Here is a 20730-nt window from a genome sequence, read left to right as displayed (position 1 = left end):
TGGAACTATCACAGCCAAAGCAGTCAATATTAAAGATATGCTGAATATACTGAAATCTATTTCCAGAGCCTTGGACAAACTGTAGCAAGATTGCTGCTGTGTTGCTGATGCTGGTGAAATTTGGAAGGAACTTCAAGAGACACTGAAGAAAGAAATACCCAACAACAAAGTTAAATTGCAGGCAGTAATGAAGCATATGGATCAAGCACTTACTCAACCTCATTTTTCTTGCCACTACTCTCAACCTAAAATACCAGCGTAGATGCCTAAATGCTGAGAATGCTACTGTTGTAACACAGGCATCCAATAATCACGAAAGCATGCCAACTATAAGTTTCAGGACTCAAGGTGAACCATTCAAGCAGTACATGTTTGCGGATGATGTTTTAAAGAAAGTCATACCACTGAACTGGAGGAAGTCACTACCCAAGACCTGAAACCAGAGTTGTCAAAGTGCTAAACCAGCTTTTGAAAGCAGTAGTACACTTTCTGTGCCTGCTGAAGAGACTTTCTTCATTTGGACTAATTCAAAGTTGAGAAATCAATTGGGAGGTTTTTTGTTTGCTTGTTTTTTAAAGAAGGAAAACTTGTTTCTCTTCCAGTCTATGAATAAAATCTAGGAGGGGGGTGATATTTACTAGTTTTAAAAGTCTGAAGGATAGCCTAAAGTAACTTAGCAAATTGTCTCATTTTCAAGAGACTGAGACAAGTAGAAACTTAAGCTCCAGTCACTTTCACTTTAGCATATCTGAAAATTTTCCCAGACTGAACTGAAATAATCAGTTTAATTCATTGACTACAGTTAATCCCTTTGTTCCTTTTATAAATCATTTAATTGTAAATGTGAAACATGTTTTGAGAAAAGTTTATGCATCCAAAACATGTAAGGTTGTTTTGTTTAATAAAACCAAATTCTATATGCTGTTGTGTGTTTAATTCCAGTTTCTATCCTATTGCAGCTTGACACAAATCATGAGCAAAAAGTTAATTATCTAGTAAATAAGCAATATATCATTCACCATCTAACATATTAAAAAAGTATTAACAAAATCTGAAAATATTAAGCTATGCAATTGCTTAAATAAACGTTTATTGGTATAGTGTACCCTCCTAAGCAGTGAAAAGTTATACCAAAACTAGTGTAAAGGCTCTATTTAGTTGTAAATCAACATGTTTTAATGGTTATATCAGCTAATGAGAATATATCTTTCTTTAGAAAATAAATACAAATGGAAGAGTTGATTAAAATCTAGGCTTTCTACTTGGTGATTTAAATCACCTTGATTTAAGTCAATCCACCCCTCCTCCTGTCTAGTGGGAAAGCATGTCCAAATGATCTCATGGAGTCTCTACTGTTTTCATGTCAGGGGAGAACATGATCTTAAGTTTTTACTGCTGCTCAGCTGCCTACCTCTTACTCACCCCAAGACAGCAATCAGGTTACACAACCTGCAATTGCCAAAAACAGGCAGAAAGAAGCACTTTATGCATGCCCTAATACTTAAATCTCTCCTATTCCCCAGTTTAACGGATGGGTTGTGGTGGTACGGTAGAGTACCTGTGATTTACTAGACAAAAGCTACCGTTAGCAGTGTAGACATTTATTTTTCCATACACCTAAGTGGACATTCCCCCCCCCCCGGCCCCAGTATCTTTAATTTTAAAAAAATCAGAAGATTTAACCACCATATCAGAGACACTTTATATACTGATGCAAAAACTACATGAAATATTGTCTGGAACCAACTTATTTTGTGACCAGAAGTTTGATCTGATAAAACAACCTCCCCACCATAATTATTTCCTTCAGACATCAGAAAAGAGTCCCTGCATACAGTAAGAGCACAGAGAAAGAGCTGATTAAAGCCCTGTGTACTCTATTGAAAGCTTCACCTAAATCCTGCAGCTCCTGTACTATCAGACTGGAAATTCTACAGTAAAAGGAAGGATTTTAATAAACTAAATACAAAAATGAATATAGTACAGTAGCCCTTCTCTTGTTTGATATTACTCAATTCTACGTTGTCTCCATATTTGCAGTTTTTGATATGCTGTGGATGTTTATACTGACAACTCCTAACTGCATCATAGAAGTTCACAAGATCCAAGCTTGAGGTTTTGGCAATGGGATAGAGGACAATTCAAGTGTTTGGTACCTGAGGACAAGGAGAAGGCAGTTAAGATCACGGAACAGGCACACTTTAGCAGAAATATTCGCTTAATCAGCAGTGAAGTAATAAAGGTTGATGTTTTAAAAATCATTAACTTTGGAGAAGATCACATCCAAGAGTCCTTTTTCAGGCTAAGACTCAGGAAGTAACACTGGAACAATTTACACCCTGTTCAGGGTTTTCTTTGCATGCACAAAGGTTATTTTGTTTTGAGGAAAGTTGAGATTCTGGAGCAACGGATGGATTCTACAATGAATTCTTCCACAAAGGAATGAAGCAATCTGAGTCTCTGGTCATAATACAGTAGCAACAGAAGATTCATCTGGCTATGATGTAGCTGTGGTGATACGTACAATAGACTTCCATCTTGAACAGTCCTTTGAAAGTCATCTCTTTTTTTTGGAAAGAATAAGTGTGGGAGGATTTTGGTTTTTTAAATCCCCCCAAAATTGCATCTTCCAACCTCAATTTGAGGTTGGCCTTGTGCTCTACTTCATTCAACCTCACCTCTATAACCCTTCTGTAAATGTATACCTTTTTTTGCACGTTGAACTCAATCCTACAGACAAGACTAATCCGACATGTGACTTTGGATACAGAACATCCTGCTGTCAGCTGACTACCCAGATAAAAAACTGTTCACCCATTCAATGGCACTGCCATCTACAGACAGCATCTGCAGATCATTCATTTCCATTTTATAGGAGGCACAAATAGCATTCGTTTTACCACTACTGACCTTAAGTCCCATAGATTCTAGAGGTTTTCACAGCTGTTCCACCACTAGCTGTAATTGGTCAATAGTCTCTCCCAGTAAGGCAATATCAGCTGCATACCCAAGATCCTCTAAAAATGAATCTTTAGATTTCACACCTCTTACTACTTCGGCCTCAGTCAGCTTTGTCATCCGGTTGTCTATTATAACATTAAATAGCATAGGTGAGAGAACGCATCCCTGCTGTATTCCTGAGTCTATTGAAAACCCGTCTAATACAACTGTTGACCCTCACACAGCTAAGTGTTCCGCAGTACAGTTCCTCTACTAAGCACACTAAGCCCTCAGGCACACCATACCGATGCAGCAGTATCCACAGTGCTGATCAATACAATGAGTCAAAAGCAGCTGCAAACATCTATAAACACAAAGTAAGCTTCTTATTGTCATTCTGGTGTGGTCAGAATGAGTCACCTGGAATTTATCTGCTATATTTCAGTAGCAAAAGTAAGTTTTCATAAATTGGCACTAACTCTATGGTCATTCTCCTTCAACATATTTTCCACATCAACTTTAAACTCCTTGTCCTTGCCTTCAAGGCTCAGCCCCTGCCTCATCTCCGCCTTAATTTATTACCACTCTTCTCTTCACCCAATGAATAAATTCTGCCTTATCTTTCCTCTTCACCTCTACTCACTCTTATTTGTGTGCATTCTTTCAATGCTATGTATCAAACTCCCTTCTTATCCCAGTGTGTTAAGCACCCACCTGTCTTCTTTCAATTCCATCCCAAACACTCGTTTAGCATAGAAGCACTAACCTACATTAATAAAAATGCTTTTATCAATCAATTGCAAAGTTAAAAGTTTAAAGATAACTGTCCTTTATGATGATGCTCTCATGATGTATTCTAGGTCTATCTATTTAGACTGTAAGCTCATTGGGATGGGGAAGTACCTTCATCAGCACTGAGTACAGTGTTGGTGGTTAGAGTGACAAATAGTAAGAGGGGATAAAATGGATAAATACCCATTGTCTCCATCATCAATTTCCAAACAGTTCACATTTTCTTCCAGGCTGCTTTAGAAGCATGCTAAGTTTTCAAAGGAATTGCTGATCCAGATCATAAGATCAGCCAATAACTATTTCATGCTACATGGGGAATTGGATGAGCGTCTTTAAAAAAGGTAAATTAATTCATCTTACAGTAATAAGTATCAAATCAATTACACTTATTTTTAATAAGCACTACTTATAGTACTTCAGGGCTATCTGCCATCACTGATCTGGAAAGTTACTCCTTTTCCTTATGTCTGACAACATACTGCATGATAAAGACTGTTACATTATGAGAAGCTGTGGCCCTTGATCTATAATAAAACACTGAAGTAGTATTTGTCCATTACTGCTGTTGCTCTGGGTACACTGTTCATTCACAGAGAGCAATATCTGCTGTTGGTGGGGCAGATTCAGTGTACAGTTATGGAACTATTCTGTGACCAGATTCTCAACGATATAATGGACTTGGCTGAAGTGAATGACACAGAAGATTCAGATTTGAATCAAATATTATACTTCTATTTTTGCAGGTTATGAACATGTCATCATGGAACTGCAGTTCCAACACCCCACATTATCAGGATAACACAAACTGTTAGATGGTTCAACTTAGATAGAAGTTATTTAACTTACAGATGGTATAATTAGAGAACAGATGTAATACAGAATGCTGGCCACTACCTAGGATTTTACCCAATTTTGGAACATCATGGTATCCAGAAACATGTGGTGCACATAGAAGTACTAACTCAAGTACTGCAGATTGCTTGATCATATGAACATCAAATTTATATACTCCAAAGTATCCAAAACCTGAATGTATGAAAAACATACTATTTCAATAGAATTTATTAAGGTTCCAATTGATATGAATAGATCAGCAAGACCACACAAGTGTCAGCTACGAGGGTTACCTAGTATTTATTAAGTATATGCTCCTGGCACTATGTCCATCTCACCTGACAAATTCAAAGACAATGGTTAGGGCCCTACAAAATTCATGGTCCATTTTGGTCAATTTCATGGTAATATGATTTTTTTTTAATCGTAAATTTCATGATGTCAGCTATTTAAATCTGAAATTTCATGGTATTGTAATTGTAGGGATCCTGACCCAAAAAGGTGGGGTGTGTGTGTGTTTGGGGAGGGGCAGTTGCAAGATTATTGTAGGGGGGCTTGCAGTACTGCTACCCTTCTGCACTGCTTCTGGCGGCGACGCTGCCTTCAGAACTGGGCAGCTGGAGAGTGGTGGCTGCAGGCCAGGAGCCCAGCTCTGAAGCCAGAACCACCGCCAGCAGCAGCGCAGAAGTAAAGGATGGCATGGTCTGGTATTGCCATGCTTATTTCTGTCCTGCTGCCTTCAGAGCTGGGCCCTCAGTCAGCAGATGCCACTCTCCAGCCACCAAGCTCTGAAGGCAGCAGTGCAGAAGTAAGGGTGGCATGGTATGGTATTGCCATCTTTACTTCTGTGTTGCTGCTGGCTGGGCACTGCCTTCAGAGCTGGGTACCTAGCCAACAGCCACTGCTCTCTGACCACCCAGCTCTGAAGGCAGCAGAGAACGGTGGCAATACCGCGACCCCCCTAAAATAACCTTGCAACACCACTTTTCCCCGCAATCCCCTCTTAGGGCAGGACCCCCCGTTTGAGAAACACTGGTCTTCCCCATGAAATATGTATAGTATATGGTAAAAGAACACAAAAGACCAGATTTCATGGATAGAGACCAGATTTCATGGTCTGTGACGCGTTTTTCATGGCTGCGAATTTGGTTGGGCCGTAACAATGGTGTATCAACCCTGTGATGCCCAAGATTCTCTGAGAACTGTAAAGATCTGCTATAAGAGAGTTAGTCGTTGATATATCCTCAGAACTGAAAAATAAAAAATAGTTTAAATTATTTGAAGCAACAGCCAAGCAGTAATACTAACCTTAAGAAGCTGGATGGGAGTGTGAAAATAATTTAATGGAATGCAGCCAGCCTCTTTGCACTAGAATAAAGTTTTATAGTAGCATATAATCACCACCTGGTCTCGAAAAGCAGCTAACCAATCATCCCTTATCTTCCAGTGTGAATCCTTAACAGGTGATGAAACTAACATTAAATGTCTATCTGTAGCACCAGGAGTGCCTCCTCTGGGTCTGTCATCATCCCCCCTCCCTCTGTAAAAAAAAAAATCTGGGTAAATGCTGATCAGGCATCTGCTCTCAATTCCACAGGAGACAGAGAGATGTAGCCTAGTGATGAGTGCAGAGGGTTATGAAACAGGAATTCTCAAGTTCTATTCCTAGCTCCTACACAGATTCAAACCATTTTTAAAGACATTGGCAGATAAAATAGAGAAATTAAGTTGTATAATAAGTGAGAAGAGAAGCTTTCAGGTAATATTTGAAGTGAGTGCATCAATGACTGGGAGAGAATGAGGGATTCTACCACATGGCAGCAGCTGCAGCAGTGTAGGTTGTAGCACAGACAGTAGCCAGTGGGAAGCCTGGAGGAGGGGAGGGGGAACCAGGAAATAGACAGGTGAGAAGGAGAATAGTCAGATGAGATTCATAACATTTAGAACTGAATCCTAAAAAAGAAAAGAGCCAGGAGAGTTGCTGGAAAATAGCGATGTAGTCATGTGACTTCCAGCGCGTGACAGCAGCAGCATTGTGGAGAGCATTGAGGATTTAGGGAGGCCACAGAAAAGAATGGCAATAATCAAAGGAGAAGATTATATGAAAGAAAGTTTCATCACAGGCTGAGTCAAGGTAGTGGTATACATGGGAATTGTTGAGGAAGTACCAACAGGCATATTTTCAGGTCTATGAGATGCCGGAGATAGAGTTTGAGGTCTAAGAGGACACCAAGACTACTGACAATAGAAGCAAATGGAAGGTGGTTTGAGGTCTTAATGGGAGAGCCATCAAGAGGGAAGAGCCTAGTTAGACCATCCAGTCCATCTCAATTTCAATCCAGGAGAGTTCTGTAGAGTACACTTTTAAATATTTATTCCAGCCTAGTTTTAAAACTTGCAAGCAATGGAGTTATATTTGAGGATATACTTTGTCTGTCCCAGAACCCATATTATTTCTGTCTCCTTTTTCAGACACCATGCCCAGAAGTGAACAAAATATCCCAAGCGAGGGCATACCATTGACTTGACATTATAACACCTATATTCTATCATTATGCATCTTCACGTTTGATTTACTTTTTTGATTACCACTGCATGCTGATGAGAAATTTTTATTGATAAGTCAACAACTATACCCATGTCTTTTTTCAGCTAATTTTGACACTAGTAGAGTTAATCCTTTCAAACAGCAATTTATCAACTCTGAATTTCATCTGCCATCATATTGCCCAGTCACCTATTTCTGTTAGGGTCTTCTGAAATTCTCTCTAATATTAATCACCCTAGATATTTACATGTCTTTTGCAAATGCCTACAATTAATGCATAACTGCCCTACTTTGACTTTAAAGAAAATAATTACTTTATTTTTTTAAAAAAAATCTCTTCAGAGTTAGTCCTCTGACAGTCTAGAAAACCAACTAGCACATATGCTGTATATATGATTTGTTACTGTGAATTCCCAAACATTCACAAAGTTCAAAAGCATGACAACATTTCATTTTCAAAAATAGATGTCTTTTTGAACAGAACAACATTTACTAGCAACAAAATAAATGGCATAAAGAAAATAATGTATTTTGCAAATAAGTTTAAAGGTGATGTACAAGCAGAAGTTTGCAAATGTTGTTAAGTTTAGAATATGTTGAATGCCCCAAATGACAAAGGTAAACCTGAAGAAGAGCTCCGTGTATCTTGAAAACTTCTTTTGGTGAAAGACATCCAATAAAAAACATTACCTCACCCACCTTATCTCTCTAGAAGAGAACGTTCACCATTAGAAGTAAATTGCAGCCAGAAGCGATAGGAGTTGTAGGGGACAACAGGTGGAGACATGCTGTCAGAATAACTTCACTTCAGAATAAGTGATGATCCCTACTAGTGATCTGGAGCATAGGTGTTACCCAGACCCCTGACTGCTCTTCTAAATAAATTTTCTGGACAGTATCTGGTGCTTTTCCCACCACACTTTCAGGCCTTTGACCAGATCAACCTATGCTATGCAACATACTCATCACTTCCATCCACCGGCTTCACTCTTTTTTTAAAGACAAACAAATCAGCTAGTTAGTACATATTTTATTTCAAATCGCTATCACACCAGCCTGCCTATCTAGATTTAACAGCTTCCCCCACTAGCCAGTGAAAATTAACCTATTACGGCCACAAGCAGCAGAAGTGGAGTACAAACTGACCTATAAGACATATCTTCTAAGCCACAAAAGAAAGAATAAGAGCTTAATCATGTTCTCATTAGTATCTGCATCTACCTTGTCTGACAGACTCCTGCTACCCATTCCTCAAATTTTGGAAGTGCTACTTCACTTGCTTGTTTTCCTTCCATAAGCTTAGACAAAAGGTGTCTCCTTGCAGCTGAATCGAATGCTCAAGCTCTACACTAAACCCTTAAGAAATCCATTGATGTATTGGTTAAAATGTTTGTAATAGCTTAACCCTCACCTTTTAATTTAACAAGTTAAATAACTTGAGTGTTTTGAACTGGATGAGTGCTTACAAAGCTAAATGGCTGCAAATGGGGGTCTTAACATTGTGGACAATGTTTCAAAAGATCCCTCTCAGAGCTACATTCATGTTTTTTTTTTCAAATTCCTGCAACAAAACGAACACATTGGGTGGAAGGTTTGGCTTCCTACGTCCAGCTGGCTACTCAGCTACTCTTCATTCCCCTCTCCATGCCAAACAAACAACTATGCCACAGGAAAACTCGTACTTGGGCTTTTGTTTGTATCTTCCTCCTCTCTGGTCTCCTTGCTCAATCTCCTCCAGTCCCTCCAAGATACCATGCCTAAAATAGATTCTCCTAACCCCTGCCCAGTTACTCTCTCCACTGAAAACATCCATGAGCTGTCTCACCTTCATCAAGTTCTGATTTCTCCTACTGTCCTTCAAGATTCTACATGTGCTACCCATGCTTATTTCTTTCTACTCCCATTTTTTCTCCACCCAGATCTCCTTCCTCACCTCTTCCTTTGCATTTCCCATTCATCTCTGGACAGTACTTTATACATGTTGCTATCACATGTAAAGTCCTTTCTGGCCCTGCTGAACATGGCAATCACCTTCTTCATTCAAATCCCTTTCTTAAATTCAATATTTCCATGAAGCATCAAGTGTTAATCCACTTAAAAACAGACAGTACTGATATACACCCATATGTAACATTTACTACTCTAAGACCCATTCTCCCAGTCATTCAATGCATTTTGTATCTGGATTTTGTAGGTTGCAAATTCTTTGGGGCAGGGACAGGATCATCAGGCATGTTTTGTACAGTGATAAGGATACTGTCAGTAGTCCAGTTAAATATTTGAGAAAATAAATATTCAAAAGAGAAGAATGGAAAACAAAAAAAAGTTGAACCAACGTAGGTTAGTTTTGTAAACAATTCAGAATATGCATCAGTAGGTATTGGAAATTAGAAGTCCATAACTCATATGAAAGTATAGATGGTACAATGCCTTGTTTGAAAGTCAGTAGGCTAAATAACTGCTAAGGCCCCAAATTACTTATGTAACTAGAATGCTGGTAAAAAGCCACCTTCAACTACCAGCCATTATTTCTTAGTTTCCTTCACTGATTACATTTGTGTATACACAAACCAATGGCTATTCTTTCACTCAGCAAGTTTCTAGTAAGAGACACAATTCATTTTACATTGTCTTACTATTTTCAGTTTTCAATATGCTAATAATTTTTGTTTTGATAATTCCTGGCTGCATCTCAAGACTTCGGTAACACTGGAGGTTTTCACAGCTGGGTGAGGGAGAGCAAAGCCTTTTGGCACCTGAGAGGCATGGGCCACATGGTTGGCAGCTAGGAATGGTGGGATAGACATTTCAGCTGAATACTTCATTGCTAAAAATAAATCAAATATTTACCTTTCAGACTTAAGAACTCACTGAGTTCACACTTCTCCGAGCTATATTTAGGCTAACGTAGATTTGAGACTTTTCACCCTAACTTACACTAGTCACATCCACAGTGTCTTTGCAACCATATGGATGAGAAGCATTTTTTAAAACCAAAAACAAATTCAAGAACTTAACTTGTGGGAATGGGTCATTTCCATAAACAAGGAACACAAGAGGACCTACTTATACTTAGGCTTATGTTGTCAACAAGGTACTTTTAGAGAATCATGAAAGGGTACTTGTCCTAATACAGAGACCAACCAAGCCCTCCAGATGGTCACAGAAAACTCTCCTAGATTAAATCCTATGACTCATGCCCAGAGAAGATGGGGAGAACAGGGCCAATGTCTGTGAGGACACAGCCTTGGCTCCTGCACCCAGAGCTGGCGAGGCACCATGATGGGGTGCAGGACTTACTCTATGAGGTAGTAAATTAAAGTGTGTGTATTTGGGAGGTGGAGGGGGTTGAAGGGTAGAAAAGAAGCCGGAGAGGAACTGTGAATTTGAATCACAATTTCTCTCAGAGCTGCTTAGCTACCAGCCATCCTTTCAAGCCAGCCAAGCCCAAAGGTGCAAACTAGTTGACTTCATACTTGTCGGTGACAACCAGTATAAGATATTAGAAATATAGGTTTACCCTGTTTTTTCAAGTGAAAGCATCAGTCAGTTGCACTTGGAATGAGAGCAGCTGGATGCTTGAACAGTGTCTTTCTGGATTGGTGTTATTGTTTTTGTAGTCGTAATGACTGCTGTCACTAGCATTATATTTGCCAGCAGAACAAAGATATCAATCACAGTACACTTCGGTGTCATGCCAGCAGTGTGTGTTTGATTTCTAACCCTGCTGTTTAATTCCTTGGAACTGCAATGTATTCCATGCTCCTCCTTCCCAGAAACTAGTAACCTGCACTATTACCACTCCCATTGTTAATTTTGTCTGACCCCAAAACTGTGCAAAGTTAGATGCGTTAGGCTGCTATCTGTAATTTTAGTCCTCGGACCCCATTCTAATAGTGCCTTACATGGTTCTTTCATGATCATTGCACTTAGTCATCCTTTTTCATTGAATCCTATAAGAGACTGTATTACAGACATTTGTAAGAAATCAACATTTGAGAGATGTTAAATCTTGTTAAAAAGTCAGGAAATTCAGATTAAAAGTTCCAATAGCAGCCTTAATTCTACCCCCTTAAAGGCATATTTACCTAGAAGTAAAGATCCTACTAATGATGGCACACTATTTGAAACCCCTCAAAATTAAAGCCTTTTACAGGACCATGCTTTCAAATTAAAAATCTCTCCACACAGAGATAAATTCCTACCTACCATTATAGCCTTAACTCAAAGCTTCCCAATTTGTATAGTTTCTTTGGTGCTTGGCAGCTCTGTCATCACACCCTTCTGTTTGTGCCCTTCATGGAGGTAAAGATTGCGTCAGTATCATATCACAGAGTTAAAGAAAAAAATACATATACCTTCACCCTACCACCAAGACCATGAACCCCCCACACATAACAGACTGGAAACTAGAGCTAGGAGCCTGAAACCCAAGCTGCAAGCTGAAGAATAACAGCTCCAGTTTCAGTTTGTTGGTTTTGTCAGTTTATTCATTCCTTCAACATCATCTGAACCAGATATTCCTGATCTTTGAGGGAAGGAGAGAGAAAGAAAAAAAAATTTTTTTTGAAAAAGAGGAAGAAATATATAGTGAAGCACAAACACCTGCTTTTGCAGTTCACTTCAAGTATCATCCTAATTCTCCACTAGTTGCTGCTAATTCAATCACCTCTTTCATTATATAAAACATGAAGTCTGTAAACAAACATGTCCTTTAGATTAAAATAAAATAAATAATAATAATACCTGATCAACAGAAACTGTCCTATCTACTTACATATTTCAAAACTTCTTTACATATACATAATTTGAGATATACTGGAAGTTATAGCTACAAGATTAATATTTCATCAAGGTGATCTGGACAGTTATTTTATACAGATATCTGTAATCCAGTTTTACAAACACTGGAACAATACTTTTTTCTCCCTATGCATTAGTGTACCGTGGAGGTAGATAAGCAACATTTCTGACTTAAAAAAAAAAATTAGCCATACAGTTCAACATTAAGTTGCAGTGCTGAACAGAGGTGACAAATAAGAGTGAAGCAGATAATTTTTGATGGACCAATTATTATAAGAAGAAATTTTTATTTTTAGTGTGTAACTTGCTGTGTTTGCCTGTATATTACTTCTTGTCCTGGCCCCTGTGCATGTGCATAGACTGCAGACACCCACAGATGGCATACGAACATAAGAAAAGCCATACTGGGTCAGACTAAAGGTTCATCTAACCCAGTATCCTGTCTTCTGACAGTGGCTAATGCCAGGTGCTTCAGAGGGAATGAACAGAACAGACAATCATCAAGTGATCCATCCCGTCACCCTCTCCTGGCTTCTGGCAAATAGAGGCTAGGGACACCCAACCTGGGCTGCTAGGCCATTTAACTGCTATGTAGATGTTCCAGGTCAGGCTGGAGCCCAGGATCTAGGACCCTGCAAAGTGGGAGGGTCCCAGAGCTTGGGCTACAGCCGGAGCCAGAACATCTCCACAGCAATTTAACAGCCCTGCAAGCCTGAGTCAGCTGGCACTGGCCAGCCGTAGGTTTTTAATTGCAGTGTAGACATACCCTATGACTCTTGAGTTTTTATTTATTAAAAAGAACATTTAGCCAGTAGTGATGCACTCTGCTTCTAATACAAGTGACCAACATTACACCAAGCAGTCATGCTGTTATGTTTTCATCCTTTAAGTGGATTGTATATTAAAGCTATTCATAAGAACCTGTGGTAATTCCATTATCATTTGCAAGCCATAAAAAGACACACTCAGCAGCCCGCTAATCTATTTTGAAGTGACACGTTAACCAAGAGATATGCAATGCAGCAGTGTCTGTAGCTTTAGCCACATCCATTTATTATGTATTTGAAAGACATCCCAAGAATAAAACCACTCGCAAAATAATCCTCTGGTATCCGCCATGTTTGTCTTGAGACATTAAGGGTGAGATCCTGGGCACACTGAAGCGACAGGGAGTTTTGCTACTGACTTTAGCAGAGCTAGGATTTCACCCTTAGGTACAGTTTTCATCCTGATCTAGCTATACTGGTTTACCAAAAAAAGGTAATTAATTGGTGCAACCCTTAGTGGATAGAGTTACACCAATATGAAACCACATACATACTGTGGGGGCAGGTCATACCAATTTCACTATATTTGTCTCTAAACTAACAGTTGATGAGTACAAAAGTTTCTGACAAATCTATAACATGCTCAAGTTTGATTAGGGAGCAGGATTGGGATAGAAAGGTGTTTTCAGCCCAATCTACTCCGTGCCTATGTGCTGAAAGGCTGCAAGAGCAGTTTTAATCTTCTGATGCCTGTTTCAAGGCCATAAAAAACACATGCTTTAAGCATGTGGAGTTCCCGACAATGTTACTTCCTTGGGTAGTAGTCTATTAAGAACAAACACAAACTGGATTCTTTCTAGACATTTATACCTCACTCATCTAGTACATACACTTTGTTGAGTGACATGGGTACATCTGTAACAAAAGTTCTTCTTATTTGTTACTACTCTCCACCCCTGCCAGAGGAACGGGTGTAATTTTTTAAGTGTTAAAAAAGTGTTTAAGTGGAAAAGCAGTAGCAGTGAAAAATCTCTTTTTGTCCTGAAAGTGCCACCATCTGTGGCTTTTGTGGAAGGGAGTTTCAAGATCACGAATGCATTACCAAAAAGCTCTTCCCTCATACTTATAAGCAATATTTCCAACTTCTGTAGGAGATCACTACTGTTGAGAAAAAGCTGGTTCCTGGGTGGCTTGAAAAAACATCAGGATAAGAATCTTTAAATTTGATGTGGTGTTCAGCAGGGGACATCACATCCTAGCTGGCTGTTTAGTATAAGGTCCAGTTTGTGGTGTATGAAGGCTTCTGGTATTGTCAAATATTGTTTAATACTCAGTTAATGTAGTCTGCAAGAAGAAATAGTCTGCTATTTATATCCCTGAAATGCTTTTTTTTTAAAAAAAAGAAAAAAGGTGAAAATGACAACATTTCTCCTCTCTCCTGTTTTATAAATCCCTCAGATGAATATTTAAGCTGTATAGCATGTATTTCTATATTGTAAGCCCAAACAAAATGGTTCATCACAATTCAATGTAGCTTTTACTACACCAATTGTAAGTTTCCCTTTAAGTCTAGGGTTTGTTTGGGGGCAGGGGCTGGGAGGGGTCAGAGGGACTGATTGAGGCTACGTCTACACTGGCAATGGAATGACAAAACTTTTGTCTTTCAGAGGTGTTAAACCCCACTCCGCACTCCGAAAAACAAAAGTTTTGCTGCAACAAGCACCACTGTGAACAGCACGTTGTTGGCAGGAGCGCTCTACTGCCGACAACGCAAACGCTGCTTGTTGGTGGTGGAAGTTTTTTGTCAGCAGGAGAGCCGACAACAGCAGCTACACTGTACAACTTTTAGCAGCACAGCTGTAGCGACACAGCCGTGTCGCTAAAAGCTGTGTCGTGTAGACATAGCCTAAGTGTAACAACTTGCCTCTAAGAGTTTTTCCCAAAGTGCATTAAGCTACTATGCACTAAGACATTCTTAGTGAACAGTAAGAGTGTCCACATGGGGAGTTATTGCACACTAGCTACTCCACACTAACTGCTGCAGGTTCTCCCTCCTTCCCTCTCCCTCCCCCTGTAGCTAAGCCCTTGGTAAACTATCTCTGAGACAGAGTCCCACACAATTAAAGAAAAATCCACTTTTTAAGAAGATTTAAAGAGACCGTGTGTGTGTATTTGCTAAAAATTGGAGTGTTAGCTAGATGCCTGAGACTCAGAGAACAAGTGTAGAGGAGTCAAAATTAGGGTACTCAATCAACTAGAAATATGCATTCTGCCAGGTGTCTTAAAAGAGCCCAGACATGCACTATTTCAAATACTCATGCGGAACTTCTGTGTAAGTTAAGTGAATAGTATCTGTGGAATAACTACACACATACTACTTTCTACAATATTTCCCAGCTGATGAGAAAGGCTTGCTATCCTGACTGTGCAACATCCCAGCAATTTTTTACAAGCGTAGGTGCATGCAAAAACCTTTACACCTGAGGACTAGAGGCTGACAAATGTCATAACTATTATTAGAGAAAAAAAGAAAGCAAAGATAGGAATTACTGTAATTTTTTGATCATTCAGCAAGGGTAAATAAAAGGCAAACTGGTTGACAATTTCTTTGTATTTTCAAGAAATATTTGACAAAGTCCTGCAAAAAGGCTATTAACGGAATTAATAATTTGCTGGGGGCCTGAAGGATGTTCACCAGCTCACCGCCGTGGCAACGTGCTGGCTAACTCAAGTATAAATTTGTTGTCATTGCTACCTACTCAAGCCATATGAAAGAAAGCGTTGCCAAACCTCCAGGATTGTCCTGGAGTCTCCCGGAATTAAAGATTCCTTCAGTCCAGGAATACGTCCAGCCAAAATTGGTAACCCTAAGGAAAGAAGAAGATTATAGGGCAAAAGATAGTGTAGTAAACCAGGATCTTATGCAGGAAAGTACAAGTGTAGCTGTGATCATTTTTCACTTTGCAAGGTCAACAGCTGTGCCCAAGTTTTTCATAGTAGAACTGATATTTAAATATATTTTTCAATTATCTTTAAAAAAGGGGTGAACAACAAATTGGCAGAACTTCTAGATGACAAAGTTGTCTTCACCAAGTTAAAATAAAGAAGGTGAACAGACAGCAAAACTGCAGGTGAAATTCTGTGTTAAACAATAAAAGGTAATACTCATGAGTAGTGCAAACTATTCCTTCTAATAGGACTTGGATTGAAATTACCTGTAGACACTCTGTTTCCCGAGTATGACTGGAGATAGAGAAATTTGTATACAAGGAGAGACCAAGAAAATTGGAACTGTTCAGTGAGGAGATGAATAAGAGTAGGCATGATGAAAAGGTACAAAATAATGAATGTTACGGACAAAAGTAGATCATGCGTTTCTATTTACCTTCTCTTATATTACAAAAGCAAAGGGACATTCAATGACACTGAAATGCAACAAATTTAAGACTGAAAAAAAGGAATACTTTACACAGTGCATAGTTAATCTATTAGCCTCAGTATCTTGTAGCAATGAGTTCAAGAGTTTAGAAGGATAACACTTACAGTGTCAGTAAGAACATCCAGTTACATTAGAGATGACTAAAACAGCAAGCTTCTCTTTTGGACAGGTTACTCCATAATTGTCTATATGGGGTTTCTTGTGCTTCCCTCTGAAGCATCTGGTACTAAGCACTGAAATAGGTACACCATTGGTGTGCTCTGGTACCAATTTGTATGTTCATAGGCTGAGTGAGAGATGTGTAGAAAAACAGCACCTCTTAAGTATTAGATATGTTGATAAAATAGATGCACCCCTCCTGCCTAAATGTCCCACTACTTCTATCAGAGTAGCCATGCATTCTTGTAACTTGACTCTAAAGGAGTAAACTTCAAGAGTTTACAGTCACTCACTTTGCATGCCACTTTAATTTATTTTGAATAGAAGCTTGACGAAAAAGCCATGATCAAGATAACTTTAGAAACTGCAGTGTTACAGTTGCTATATCTTACATTCGAAAAAGTGTCTACACAAATGCCACAGGGTACCCTCTAACACAAAAAAGGACTTCAGTCCCATGAAGGGGACGGATACTTCATGCTACTTGGCTTTCACCATGAGCAAAATTACCCATTCTTTACAGTGGATTCAGCTGAATCTGCGCTAAACATGGTTCCCATGCACTCGTGAAACCTGTCAGGAACAGATAAGCGTAGACAAGGCTATACAGCAGTAGTCTTAGCAATGGTTAATATCATCATTCCTGATCTGATTGTGCCCATTCCTTTACAAAGAAATCTGCAGAGAGAATAGTACATCTTCTGAGTTAATACATTTCTCTACATTATCCAGCATGCACTTTCGCTGAAGAGTCATTCTTCAAATGAAGATCTGCTAGTGATTTTCTGCTGAAATTACTCAGTTAAGGGACCTATTCTCTGGGAAGCCATTTTTGTAGTCTCTCCTCTCTCTCTATACCCCAAAAGCCCCTCGTTTTATATATCTGCAAGAAGAGGTAATTTGCACTGGCTAATTAACCACAAATAACCAACACACCAGACCAACACACTTCAATTTCTCTGCAATGGTGAAATATTCAGTTTATACTGGCTAGCTTTTATTTTCAGAAATGATAAAGTTGTGAAGGGGTGAGGAACTCATTACTTCAGAATAGTGAAAACCTAGATATTGGGCAGAACTTGGATATCCAGGTAGTATTAAGTATGTTCATATTTTTCACCGCTCTGTGAAGGACAAAATACATTTTCCATTCCCATGTGGCCTAAGATCAACTAACCAAGTTCTTAGAAAAACTATTAAGAGCAGACTTTAGTAGTATTTTGAAAGTCTTCCAAAAGCAATAATTCCTACATCTGAATTAGTGCAGTTTTAAGGTCTGTACAACATTTATATTCTATGAAGACCCCACAATCATTTAGCCACTTGTATCACAAGGAGTACCTACATTACTGCTTGCTTGAATACATCTTCTATGTATGTAGCTTGCTGCAAATGAAAAGTGAGTTGGGTTGTTGTCTGCTGGGTGAGTGGAAAAAAAGAGAGGAAGTAAGAAGATAATAGCTAGCCTAAGAACAAGAGAGGTACACCACTGGGATCTAAAAGATTATCAGTCTATTCATCCCATGCCTTATACATAGTCTACTCCAGAATGTAGTCAAAACTACGTAAAGCCCCCACAAGTAGCTGCTGAAAAAATTGGAGATTTAAAATGCCCATTTAAACTGTCCTTGAAGAGAAATGCACTTTTCACTTCCCACCTGGTGTACCAATTTCATATAAGGATTTGTTCTCATGAATGAGGCACCGAAGGACCATAACTTGTCTTGAGTCACATTTCTGTCTGAAAAGTTGGCCTTACTATTGTATAAAGTTGGTATAATTAAAATATCAGGAAAAAAAAAAGGAATTTTGGGGGTTTACTCGGTGCATTTTATAGCATTTTCTTTATAATCCACACTACTGTTTCCTGTGTATAGTGAATTAGTCAAATTTCCCCAACTGATGTTCCGTGCAAAGAAAAAGGAGAAAGCCATTAAAAAAAAAAAAAAAAAAGAGAGAGAGAGATCATATGTTTTTTCCATTATACTTGGTAGAGGCTGTCCAACCAAGTGTGCTGCTTGGGATGATTTCAAGACAGTTTATAAAAATTCCAGTTGGCCCTGGGAAAAGATTTCCAAAATGGCTAAGTCACTTCAGAGTCTAAATGACTTAAAATTTACCCCATCTCTCTACTTTACAAGTTCTGATTAACACTGAATAACTAGTGTACAGTAGTTTTCCAATACAGAGAACATTCTATAAAAGTTGGGAAGACTACACATTAGATCTAATTTCTGTTCTGTAGGGAACCTGGAAGAGGAGCTAGAATAAATCTTTCCTTCCCTGGTACCTACTATTAAGTTAATGTAACAAGCTATACCTTAAACTATAGTTCAACTCTGAAAGTGACTAAAAATGTCACTGAAATTTTTCATGTTTCTCCCATTCTGGGATCTGAAAGTCAAGCTGGGTTCTTTTCTTCTTGTCTGTCAGCACCAGAAAGAGAAAGTTCTGCAAACCAAGTTATGATCAATGAAACCTGCACAACTCTGCTGTCTTTGGTGGATTTGCCCAGGTTACTAAATGTAATTAAATAATTCTGAGGATGCCCAAATAATAGAATACAGATTGCTTTCTTAGCTGATCTGGCCCTGCAGAGCCAATAGGAGTAAAACGGTTTGTCACAATGCAAGTACGTATGACTAGAGTCACACAAAGAAATGATCAGTTCAGTAGTGAGATGCCATTTTCATTCACTTTTCAGAGTAGAAATTAAAAATGTAAACATGAAATAGATGTTATCCCAGTCTGGAAAGGGCAGAAACACCAATTTGCTGTTTTTCTAGCTATTGTTTCATGTCTTGTTGCTGAAATACTCCCTAGTTCCATACTCGTTAGCAAAAACCTGTTATAGAAATAACAGTGTCCTTTAATACAACTCCTGGTGCCCTATCCAAGTCCATAGTGCTGAGAGACCAAAGACTAGATCACATGGCCATGAAAGCATTCATTCTACTAAAGTTAAAATGACAAATTTCTACATACCAGACTTCCTGTACCAGAAAAACTTATTGACAATAGAAATTAAAAGCTCATTTGCTCTGCATTTCATGTCGGACCTATGTATTTTGCTTATAACTTGTGAACCACCTGGAAACCCAGTTCCTTCTATGGAGCTCCCTCTTGAAAAGTCCATTTCTTAGTATGAAATCCTTACCCCATGATGCCCAACGGAAGCTTGAACTGAAGGTGCTCTATAGACGATTCCCAGAGGATTTTCCTCGCCTCTCCACCACCTGGTTCTCTACCCCTCTGGTCCGACGTTCTCTTAGCGATGGTGACACGAGTCTGGGTCACCACGTTTCCCGGCTTGATTATATCCCAGGCTTTTCAGAGAAATCCAAGTGGCCCCGCGCTCCTATTAGCAGGGCTTAAGCGCTGCCCTAGCGGGTCAGCGCCTACCACAACGGGAGTCCGCAGGCATGTGGAGTTGTAGCCAAAGAAATCACAATCCCCTTTGGAAGGAGAAGGAGCCGAGGCGTCCTAAGGAAGAAGCCCGAGGGGGGTTTCTCCCATATCCTCTCGGAGCACGCTCTTCTCCAGCCCTAGAGTAACTCCAGCCCACGGCCAGAGGAGATGGCCTCGGAGGTAGTAGCAAACAGCGAATCCCCTCCCCACAGCCAGCCAGCCTCTCCTTGCGCGGGGAGAAGGGGAGACGCTCGCCTCTCACGGGGGCGAGGGACCCTGCAGCAGCGTTTATCCCCCGGGTAAGCAAAGCCCCAGGGCAGCGCGAGCTCGGGGTATGTCAGGTGCAGCGCGGGATGGGGCCGGCGTTATGCGCAGCGCTCCCCGCCGCTTCTCCCTCTAACACCCCCGCCGGCGGCAGCGGCAGCAGCAGCAGGATGGGGGGTATCGATTCATTTTCCCGAGCAGCAGGCGGAGGCGGAGGGAGCCGTTTCACCGGCGCTGGCATGAGGCTCCCCGAGAGCGGCAGTAGCAGCAGCTATGCGGGAGCACCGGTGGCACATCCCCCGCAGAGAGAGGCCCCGCTACCCGGCCGCCGAGACGCGGGGCGTCGCTCCCTCTTCCAGCAGGGACGGGTCCTTTCAGTCACGCCTCATGCTGCAGCGACCGGGCGAGCATCTTCCTCCGGGCTCGGAGAGGCGGATCAATCACCGAGAGCGGCAGCGGGGGATGGGAGCGGCAGCGCCCCCCGCTCCCCTATGCCGCAGGGAAACGGTACGGACCGAGGGACCGAGCCGCGCGGCCCCCCCGCTCCCCGGCCCCGCACAAGGCGGCGGGATCCCAGTGTCGCGCGGCGACTGGCGTATCGCAGCTGGGAGCTCAATGTCGGGCTGCACCCGGCTGCTCCAGCGCCCCCGAGACGCCGGTTCCCCGCGCACCTCCCCCCTCCCTCACACCCGCCCCCGCTCCAGCTCCGCTCCTTCTCCGCCTCCCTTGCTCCCGGGAACAGCAGCTCGTCGGCGCCGGGGAACAGGCGCTGCTTG

The 20730-nt window shown here is 40.5% G+C and overlaps 1 protein-coding gene across 1 annotated transcript in view; it reads right to left on the bottom strand.

The window, feature by feature from the left end:
* The window catches only part of HOMER1 (homer scaffold protein 1), a 152851-nt gene extending 132457 nt beyond the window's left edge, over positions 1-20394 (bottom strand). The window contains exon 1 of the mRNA XM_074952670.1: positions 19440-20394. Coding sequence (XP_074808771.1) covers positions 19440-19444 — 5 coding nt within the window. The 5' untranslated portion in view covers positions 19445-20394. The remainder of the gene's footprint in view (positions 1-19439) is intronic.
* Positions 20395-20730: the final 336 nt, after the last annotated feature.

The sequence above is a fragment of the Natator depressus genome, chromosome 5 (genome assembly GCF_965152275.1).
Source record: "Natator depressus isolate rNatDep1 chromosome 5, rNatDep2.hap1, whole genome shotgun sequence".
In the NCBI taxonomy this organism is placed as follows: domain Eukaryota; kingdom Metazoa; phylum Chordata; order Testudines; family Cheloniidae; genus Natator; species Natator depressus.
The sequence above is the reverse complement of the archived record's forward strand: the minus strand, read 5'-3'. Positions and strand labels throughout refer to the sequence as shown.